This window comes from Cryptotermes secundus, unplaced genomic scaffold, assembly GCF_002891405.2.
Source record: "Cryptotermes secundus unplaced genomic scaffold, Csec_1.0 scaffold742, whole genome shotgun sequence".
NCBI lineage: Eukaryota > Metazoa > Arthropoda > Insecta > Blattodea > Kalotermitidae > Cryptotermes > Cryptotermes secundus.
This window is the reverse complement of record NW_019739223.1, coordinates 195,842-206,954: the sequence shown is the minus strand read 5'-3', so window position 1 is coordinate 206,954 and position 11,113 is coordinate 195,842. Positions and strand designations below refer to the sequence as shown.

The 11,113-nt window shown below is 38.5% G+C and overlaps 1 protein-coding gene across 1 annotated transcript in view; it reads left to right on the top strand.

The window, feature by feature from the left end:
- LOC111871761 (dynein heavy chain 7, axonemal) overlaps nt 1–11,113 on the top strand; it is a 221,471-nt gene that overhangs the window by 87,789 nt on the left and 122,569 nt on the right. Inside the window, exons 27-29 of the mRNA XM_023865070.2 lie at nt 701–867; nt 8,372–8,564; nt 9,292–9,497. Of these exons, the coding sequence (XP_023720838.2) occupies nt 701–867; nt 8,372–8,564; nt 9,292–9,497 (566 nt within the window). The remainder of the gene's footprint in view (nt 1–700; nt 868–8,371; nt 8,565–9,291; nt 9,498–11,113) is intronic.

The following is an 11,113-nucleotide window of genomic DNA, read 5'->3' as shown; positions in this document are numbered from 1 at the left end:
CATCACATCACGTCTCTCCTGTTTATAACTTCGTAGCAAAGAATAAACGACATTCATAGCGGTGAAACCGCTAGCAAGAGCCACAGGAACTTTGCTGCAAGACAGGCATATGTAACAATGACTTATCTCAGCTAAACTCGTTGGCTTAGTATACTCTGTTCTTGTGACAACAGGCCAGCGAAAAATCTAACAATCTACAGCAAAACCATCAATTATTATGGGCGTTATAACATAGGTGTGCAGCTGGACGAAACATACACGCCGAACCCCCCCAGACGATTTAAATCCCTGACGAAACATACACGACAAACCACGGCAACGGGTTAAAATTAAGGCTATATTTATGCCCTGTATAAAATAGGAGATACACTGATGCAATTTCAATCAAAATTAAATGTTTCCCCATGGATTTTACTGTATATTTCCTTTACCAGTTTTAGCCAAATCAATGTTATGGATTGACTGATGTATATTATGTCATCACAAGGAAATCTTGGCTTATTACAGTGTGTACAGAATGTCTAAGAGGTACACAAAATTATGGAGCCACTGAACTTAGCAACTCAGGAAGAAAGCATCAGGAGGGTTAGGCTGATATATCAAGTTTTGAATTCTCTGAATTTACATACAGTCCTCTGCTTTGTAGAGCTTAGTAGTATGTCTTTCTAAAACATTATTTAACTATGAACTCTACTTTCAGGAACTTGTCATCTCAAAATTGCATAAACGGAGGAAGGGTTTGTATGGGCCCCCAAAGAACACCAGATGTGTTATATTTGTGGATGATATGAACATGCCAGCAAGGGAGATATATGGAGCACAACCACCAATAGAGCTGCTTAGACAATACTTTGACCATGGCCAGTGGTAAGCATATGGATGACTTTGTCCAGTGGTGATGAGTATGTATAAATAATGGTATAACTGTGGTATATAGTAATTATTTGTGATTATGTGGACAGTGTGTGTAATGGTGTGGCCACAGTCAATCATCAGTATGTGTGATGGTGTTATATAATTAATATATACTTGTGTCCAACCTCTTGAAAACATAGTTAACTCAATTACAGTTTTGCTGAAGTCACCAAACACAGAAAATAAATATCTGTTTTAAGTTACTTCTCTTGCTCTCTGGGATGCCATTATGTAATGACATTGTTTCCAGTCTGCAGGTGTCATTTGATGACTATGAAAGTACACTGTAGGAACTCAGAGCTGAAGAATGTGTCTGTAACCTGCAACTGGATTTGCCCCAAAGCAGACTTAGGGGTTCTAGTTTGTAATTTTGTGGTGAGGGTTGTCAGTCAGAGGGTTAATATTTCAGTTTCATAGAATTAGATGAGGAAAATTCAAGATGTAAAGACAGTTTTGTCTTATTTCAGCCATACCATAAGACAAAGATTTTCAACCTTTTTCAACTTTTTCAACACTGAACAAAGCGCTAAAATAGTCAGGGCACACCACCAATTTCTTTAGGAGAGATTTTATCATTAAAAAAAATGCATATTAAGATTGTGTTTAAAAGTTCAGTAGCTAAAATTGTAATCACTGTGTATTTTAATGTTGATCACAGATTTGAAAAGATTTATTTTTAAAATTTATTTTTCTATTTGTTATTGTTCCAAATATTGAAATGAGGTATCACTGAAAAAGATGAAGAGATGTCAGTTATAACAAAAATCCTATGACGTATACCACTGGCCTCAAAAGAGTGTTCCCTCCCCCTTCTGTCTCTCTCTTTTCCATATCTTCTCATTTTCTCAATGAAATAATGAAAATTCATGTTTTGAATAAAATTGTATGCTCTGTGAAGAAAAATTTTAATTCTACATTAATGTTTTATATTTGCAATAAGTACAGGGTAATTCATAAGTCCGTTCAGAACTTCCAAACTTGGCAACGCAACACCCAAGACAGACACGGCACAAAGGAGCATATCAGTAGGTAGAGAATCTCTACAAGTTTGTTTGGGTAATAGGCACCATGGTGTACTTGCAGGTTTCACCACTAGGTGCCAGGGCCAGGCATGGTGAAACTTGGTAAGAACAGGGGATAAGAAAGTGTTTTGTGTCTTGGAATTTGCCAAAACTGAGTCATTTGTGATCATGCAGTGGAGGTTTTGGACCAAGTACCACACAAAACCACCAATGGACAAAACAATTCATGAGCGATGCAAGAAATTCAAGCAGAGTGGCTGCCTGTGTGCTGTGAAACAAATAAGCTGGCCAAGGCCATTGGCCGAGACTGTTGAGTGTGTGCAAGAAACATTTGTCAGGAGCCATCAGAAGTCAACATATCACACAAGCCAAGAATTGCAGATGCCCCAGTCAAGTGTCTGGCACATTTTGTACAAAAGGATACCATCTGCATTCACTTGACATCCTTGGCCAGTGGCCCCAGGCCAGCCTGTTCGTTTCAGAGCTACAAGCAGTCAGTCTGCTGGAATTTCTGCACCATTCATGAATTGTTTTGTCTGTAAGTGGTTCTGTGTGGTCCTTGGTCCATAACTTCTATTGTATAATCACAGTTGACTAAGGTTTGGTAAACTCCAAGACACAGAACGCTTTCTTATCCCCTGCCTTTGCCATTTTTCATCACAGCTGCCCCCTAGTGATGAAACCTGCAAGTATGCCTTAGCACCTATTACACAAATGAACTTGGAGAGATTTTCTACCTCTTGATATGCTCTTTCTGCTGTGTCTATCTTGGTTGTTGTGCTGCTGAGTTCAGAAATCCCAGAGGGACTTATGAATTACTCTGTATAAAGAAGGTAAGAATTTTTTTTTTAAATATGTCGGGACTTCGGTAATTAAGGGCACATTGTGTTATATGGAGATGCACATCATCATGTGCAGATCCAAATAAGATGTTATTTTTCCATGTAGTCCTTGTCCTTTGCAGTGCACCTTTCACATCTTTTGACAAACTCCTGCATTCCAGTAGAAAAAATAAGTTTTTGATTGTTGCTGAAGCCAGAAATGCACCACCTCCTTCACTTCATCATCACTGTGAAATCTTCGTTGTCGCATGCTTTCATAAGCATGTCAGACACATGATAGTTAGGTGGAGCGAGATCTGGACTGTAAGGGGGATCATCTGTGCTGTCAGATTTCAGTTTCTATATGGCGGTAACTGTTGCAGCAGCAGTGTATTCTTGCGCAATGTCATGGAGAAGGAGGGCTCCTTTTGGCAGACGTCTTCTATGACGACTGTGGATTGCAGGCTTCAGTTTCTCTTCCAGCATTGTGCTGTACCTTACACTGTTGGCTGTCTCTCGTTTCTACCAATAGTGTTTGAGAATTGGTCCATTCATATCCCAGAATAATGTTAGCATGTTTTTTCTGACAGAGGGGGCTGATTTCAACTTCTTCTTGGGAGGAGAGGATGTATGTCTCCATTCCATGGATAGTCTTTTGGATTCTGGTTCATAATAGTGAACCCAGGTTTCATCCCCCATGACAGTGCACACAAGAAACTCTTCATCCTCAGCATGAAAATGTATCAAGAAAGTTCTGCAATTCTGCACACACTTCAACTTTTGTTCATCGATCAACTGTCTCAGCACCCACCTGGAACACCGCGATATTTGAGAGTCTCATGGACAATGCCATGTACAGATTTAACAATGATGTCAACATAGTGGCAACAGTGTCCACAGAAGTCCACCTGTTCTCACCAATAAGTGCATCCATGTGAACAGCATTCATATCATTGACAGTTGTGCAAGGGGCGACCTGAGCATGTTCATCAGCAGCAGATGTTTGGCCTTCTAGAAATCTTTCTACCCAGTGGTACACTTTCCTTTCACTGATACAGCTTCCACCATACTGCCGAATCATTCTTCTATGAATCTCCTCTTTCACTTCTTCTAACCACAAAAATCTTATTACAAAATTCTGCTCCTTGCTGGTGCAATTTTCTAGTGGGGCAGGCATGATTCTCATACTGTCTTTTGAATCTCGCTTGTCCTGCCATCAGTTACATGCTCTCAGAAGCTGCCCTATAGATGTCTCTACACACTTTAATAGTTTCATAAGATTGCATCAAATCTTATTAAATATCCAGTCAATTTGCCCTTACTTATTGAAGTCCCCTCATATAAACGTTAGTGCAAATAAAACGCCTTAATGTCAGCATAAAGATGTCGGTGGGAAACATGTTCCTGGTGATGTCTTATGATGTCCCTTGTTTGAAGTTGGATGGTTGACAAGCATACCTGCAAGTCCTCCTCCAGTGCTTAATTCTGCAGCTTGTTCATGCTCTTCATCGTTTTCATAGCAGAGAGGCCAACCTCATACTGATACGACACAAAGAAACAAAGTAGTGCTTCAGTCACCTTCTTTCTGATGATGGAGTGTTGCTGTCAGAGGGACAATCAGTATGAGGCCATATCTGTCGTTTCTTACTTCCATCAGCAAATCTTTTTCTGAAACGTTTAATTTTGCTGACTTGAACACGCTTAACACAAAAACGGATCTCTTACCCAGCCCAAGGAAGACAAGTGACGGGAAATGCTTTTCAGTGTCTTTACTCAGAAGTGATAGACTTTGTAGAATTAAATTGACAAGGTTTTTGTCCAGTCCACAAATTTTGTCAGCTCAAACATTTCAACTTTGTTCTCTTTTTTGATCTGGCTCCCCACATGGCTAATTTTTCTTTAAAGAATATTTTCATTCTTTCCCTCCATATGACCATCTCAGTGGTCTAGTGGTCAGAGTTCCTGGCTACAAATCCAGAGGTCCTGTGTTCGATTCCCAGCGCTACCAGATTTTCTGAGAAGTAGTGTGTCTGGAACGAGGTCCACTCAGCCTCGTGAGGATAATTGAAGAGCTACTTGAATGGAAAAGTAGCTGCTCAGGTCTAGAAGTCTGAGATTAACGGCCATGTGGATTCATTACCCTGTCCATGCGACACCCTCTATCTGCTGAAGTTGCCACTATCTTCGCCAACAAGCGGTGGTCGCTCAATCAGTTGGTAGAGTTTGCTTGCGGAATACAGGCCACAGTTTGTTTCTGTTTTTGTTCTCCCTGCACACTCTTATTAAGAGTGTTCAAGACTTGGGAAATTTCAGCTAGAAAAGCAATTTTATTGCACCAGGTCTCATCACTAAGCAGCTCAGCCAGCCCAGACTCTTCAGCTATGAAAAATGTTATAAGCTCTTCCCTCAGTTCATAGAATTTTGAAAGCACCCACCCTTGAGATAGCCACCATACTTCTGTGTGCAATAGGAGTTGTGTGTGACCAGCTTTGATGGCCTGCTCTTGAGGTAGTTAACCGTTTTCATCATGTCATCCAGTACTTTTTGGACATCAGGTACTGCTAATTTTGAAATGAGAACCTCTCTCTACAGGGAACAGTGTGTAAAAACAGTTAAAGCTTTTGATTAAGATTAAGACAATGTTCTACACATCTAGCAAATATGTTTTCCTGAATAATATATCCATCATATTTGCAATGCCATAATAACTTTGGCTCCTTTTTTTTATATCAGTCCCATCTAGTAGTAATTTTTTGAGAAACTGTGGTGCTAATCCACTGTCAGTCCTTTCGTGTGCATGAATTAAGTCCACAAAACTTTCTTTCCTAGAAACCTTCCATCGATAATATTGACATAGAAAATTATTTGACTCATCAGGTCTAGAAGGGCAATATCAGGGCTGTAGTAAAAAAACAGTGAATGACATGTTTCTGTCTCAGTCTCAGGAATGATATCAGATTGAATTCTGGTGGGTAGCAAACCAATAAACTCATTTTTGATTTTATTAGACAAGTACAATTAAAACGGAGTAATATGTTCTTTTGCTTTCTCATTTCTTACTTTATGAACTATTCAGAATATGACAGATTACTTTTAAAATACTCCACTCTGAGTCAGTGCCTCCCCCTTTTATTTTCCGCAGAGGTTTATGGACAAAATTGCTGTTCAACTTTTGAGAGCCTGAAATATTTATATTTACTACTGCCCTTGTTTTACTGCCAGTAATGGTGATGGAGACTCAGTAGCACTAAATTTGTCATTGATTAAACATTTTAAATTACATTTACTTTCATAATTATCTGACATCCAATAATGGTAAGTGCTTGAAGATGAGAAGAAAAATACAGATAAACTCTTGTGTTGGTGGAAGTTATAAATAAATCTCTCCTTTAGTAAGGTACACACATTGGGTCTCATGCCAGTTATATCATCTGGGCTCATACACAACAGAAAACTGCAGCGCACAAGTAATTTCACAACAAATTATGATTTACATAAGAATTGCTTCATCTCATGTAGACTGAGCAACATTTGATAGGCAGAGGGAATTCTGAGTATAGTCAATTTTCCATTATTGGTGTTTACTCATGAAGATGTGTTACAGTCCACTGGAGGCTTTGGAACATCGCCATAGCACATCCAATGTGATATATCACAGAATAAATACCTATGTGCCATAGATCTTTCTGCAATTAAAATATGTTCAGTAGTATTAAGCAGTGTTCTACATCGAGCCATTTGTGTTGCATTCTGCATGGCTACTTGTCTTGCCTACGCATTTTCCCAGCTGTGACTATTGAACAGATTTGGGTTGCCTGGTCATGGTGTGGATTTCTTATAAATGCTGTTGCAAATTTTTTTTTATTTACATAAAATTAGCAATCAGAATTACATTTGATTCTATAAGCTAATTAGCTGTAGTATTCTTCATGACGTGGAGAGGGCTTATCCAGAGATAAGTCCTCGTTAACCCTCTCTCAGGTCGGCTGGTCAGTTCCTTTTTAGTCTTCGTCCATTGTGTCTTTCGAGTAATGGTTGAATTAGTATGTTCTCATGTTCTTCTATTCTGTTGAGGTATCTTGTGCTTCTCCCTATTATGACTTCCTTCACTAGCGGCACTTTCAGGTCTTCATGTAGTGTTATATTGGAAACATACCGCGGGGCGTTAGTAATCATACGTAGTATCCTTGACTGACATCTTTGGATTATGGAAATATTGGTTTTGCTAGCACATCCCCATATTTCCACTCCATTTACCAAAATTGGTTTTATTATTGTTTTGTAAAGTAAGATTTTGTTGTCTAATGAGAGCTTGGAATTTCTTCCAATTAACCAATGCATATCCTTTATTTTTAGATCAATCTGTTTGCGTGTTTTAGTAATGTGTTCCTTCCAGGTTAGATGGTTGTCTAGATGAATACCTAAGTATTTTGTGCTGGGTGATTCAGGTATTTGTATGTTATTAAAGAAAACTGCAGGACATTGTTCTCTTCTTAGACTGAAATTTACTTACACTGACTTGTTTGTTGCAAATCTAAATGTATCTGAAGGCTGTGTATGAGAATTGCACAAGTTTTGGAAATTTTGTCATAAAATTTGCTTTTTAGCATATCAACCAAAACTATACACAAGGTATATACGATGGGGTACCCAAAAGAAACCGAACTAATTTTTTGTGGGCAGAGCTTTTGTAGTACCGCGTTTTGCCGCTATGAGCGCATAGAGCTAACATTCCTGAGTCGATAAGCCGACTACTGTTGCTTCAGAAGGTAAGGACTAGTTTCGGCAGAGTTTATAGTGACAACTGTTTTGTGTGATCATCATTTTTGCAATGGCTGATTTTCGTGAACAGCGTGAGGCGGTGAAATTCTGCTTTTTGCTTGGGAAAAGTGGAACAGAAACTCTTGAAATGTTAAAAACGGCACACAAGGACGATGCTATGGGGAAAACTCAAGTGTTTGAGTGGTTTTCCCTTTTCAAAAATGGTGAAATGTCAATTGATGACAAACCTCATTCTGGTCGTCCTTTCACGGCCGGAACACATGAAAATGTTGAAAAAATTCGTGAAATCATCAAGGAAGATCGACGACGGACCATTAAAGAACTTGTGGAGCTGTCGGGAGTGACTTGGAGCAGTCGGGTGACAGGTTTTTCCATCATGACAATGACCCTGCTCGCACAGCCCTGTCTGTACGACAATTCTTGACCAAAAATGGTATGACCCCTGTTCCTCACCCTCCATAATCACCCGACTTTGCCCCGTGCGACGTTTTTGTTTCCTCGAATGAAAAGAGACATGAAAGGAAAGCGTTTCGGAGGCGCTGTCAAGCATCTCAAAAGATGAATTTAGACAGTGTTTTGAAAAATGGAATAAAAGACTAGACAAGTGTATTAGTGTAAGTGGAGAGTACTTTGAAGGGGATTGAAGGTTTGTGCTTAAAATTTGAATAAATAAGTTTAAAAAAAATAAGTTCGGTTTCTTTTGGGTACCCCCTCGTAAATAAACCTCTCTTATCCCCAACATTACCTATGTAAAATAGTATCAAATTCCATATTATATTTAGAAAATACCAACAACAATAATAACAACAAGTAATTTAATGCTTACTTTAGGTATGACTTGAAAGACACAACAGAGATATACCTCCTGGATGTTATGATGTTGGCTGCAATGGGCATTCCTGGTGGGAGTCGACAGGAAGTGTATCAGCGCTTCTTGCGCCACTTTAGTATTTATTCTACCAACCCATTCACAGAAGATAGCATGACCAAGATATTTACAAATGTTCTCAGCACTAGTCTCAGAGTACGTCACACTAATTCAGAGAATAAAATAATTAAAACACTTATGAAGTAACTACCTAATTGACTCCATGAAGCTGAGTCCTTCTTGGGAAGCTGCCAGTTGTTGAGCTACTCAAGAATTTCCTAGCATTTCATGGAACCTGAAGATAAAATACCGTGTTTACAAGAGCCTTCCACTGGTCCCCATCCTGAGCCAGATCAATCCAGCCCATACCACTGCCTCCTATCACTTTAAGATCCATTTTAATATTATCCTCTCACCTACATCAAGGTCTTCCTAGAGGTCTCTTTCCTTCTGTCCTTCCCACCAAATTCCTGTATGTATTCCTCTTCTCCACCATGTGTGCTACATGATTATAATATAAATTAGAATATGGAAACTCCATTAGGAGGAAGAAAATTGGACTAGAGGTAAAATCAGAAAAGACTAAGTATCTTTTCATGTCTTGTCACGAGAATGCAAGACAAAAATATGGCAGTTCCTTAAAACATTAGGCCACATGCAAATATGAAGATAGTAACTATTCGAAATTACATTCATGAGGAAACTAAGAGCAGATATAATTGAATCTAAGAGAGACAAAAGTAATAGGTGGGCAGAGAAAATTGCATAATGAGGAATTCCAAAATTTTTACTCTTTACAAGATATTAATACAATGATCAAATTAAGGAGGATAAGATAGTTTCTAGAATAATAGGTGCTAATATACTGTGACCCTTCTTGCAGAGAAATGGATTTGCAATGGATGTTATATCTTCAGTGTCATGCATAGTAAGTGCCACATTGGATATATACAAAGCAGCAATTCGTGATCTGCTTCCAACTCCAGCCAAGTCCCACTACATATTCAACGTGAGAGACTTTTCCAGGGTCATACAAGGATGTGCTCTTCTTAAGAAAGAGAGTGCTGATAGTAGGAATGTGTTCATCAAGTAAGTTTGCCAAAATTATTTTGAACCTTTCAGAACTTTCATTGAGCGAAGTGTATAAGGAGCAATTTAGAATTGCTATAAGGCACACACACACATTGAGTCAAAGGAAATGACATGTCAAATCATACTGCCATCTGCTTCCTACTCTTTCTGGTCACTGCAGAGGTCAGTGTACATCTCTGACAAGCTACTGGTGCATGTAGAAGATATGTATCATGCAGAGATTCCTGACTGTGGTGTGATGACCTGGGGAACCATCACCCTGCACTTTGCTACTAGTGTCAGTTAAGCAAATGGAATTGTGATTCATTCATCATGAGACTGCAGAAATGGAACCAATCTCTCTCTCTTTGCCAATATTAGAAATGGACAGTGAGCAGTATCACCTACAGAAATCAGTGCTCAACACATGTGAATTACAAAGAGCAAAGTAATCTGTTAGGCTTAAAAATCACAGAAAATAGGAGAGGGTATCAAATATGCACATGGATAAAAAAGAATTCTTTTGAAACATGGATATGTGCAAGCAAATAAATAACAGGTGTCTGTGTTACTATGTTACTAATGTTTGCAGTCATATAATGCTCCCTCTCAACCATATTAGTGCAACTTTCAGAATCTGTTAATGATTATGGGGTTATTCACAAGCTGTTTTATTTCAGTATATGTTTTGGCCTTATATGACCATCTTCAGGTACATCTTATGTTGTAAATTGTTCCACTGTGTTAACTCACTGTTTAGGGAGGCATCAGTTAAAGTTGACTGAAAGCTGAAAATTAAAAATTATTTAAAATATATTTAAAGTTTCTGTGGGTAATAATTAAAATTTTTCTCTTCTGAGGATGAACACTTTATGCACCATTCATCTGTGGGCATGAGTTATAATTTATGTCTGGTGTCTTTTGTATATTGATCTCCTTGATAGTGGATGACACTGTACTCATATATAAAATTTGGGAGCAGTTATGTTGCTATGTCTGGTGTCCATGGATGCTGAGTGAACACTGTCACTGAGGATGCCTGTGTAAGTCCAGAACATGTTTGAATAGTGAAATATGACATTGTGGTAATAATCATGCATCCATCAACACATTGAGACTGAAATTGAGACTGAGACAGAACACTAAGGTATCAATCAATACAACACATTCTGTCCTATATGGCATATGCCTGTCCTGTGGCATATAGACCCATCGTTAACCTTTATCGGATGAACGTCATCATATGATGTCGTTAAAAGTTAAGGCAGCTGGCCGAACGTCATATTATATTAAAAATATAAATTGTTCTATTTACATGATTTTTGTTCACTACCTTTATAAGGAGACAGCCTTCCTTCCTGCATGATCTAATATAATCTAGCGACGTCATATGACGTTAAAAGTAAGGACAAATTGAAGAACGACATCATATGATGTCGCGCATTCCACGTGTGTAAAGATTTTTTTAAAATTAAATTTAAAATATAAATTGTTGTTCTATTTACATAATTTTTGGTCACAACCTTTATAAGGTGACAGCCTTCCCTCCTGCATGATCTAATGTAATCTACCGACGTCATATGGCCGATCGACCTCATGTGATTTCGCGCATTGCACGCGTGTAAAGATTTTTT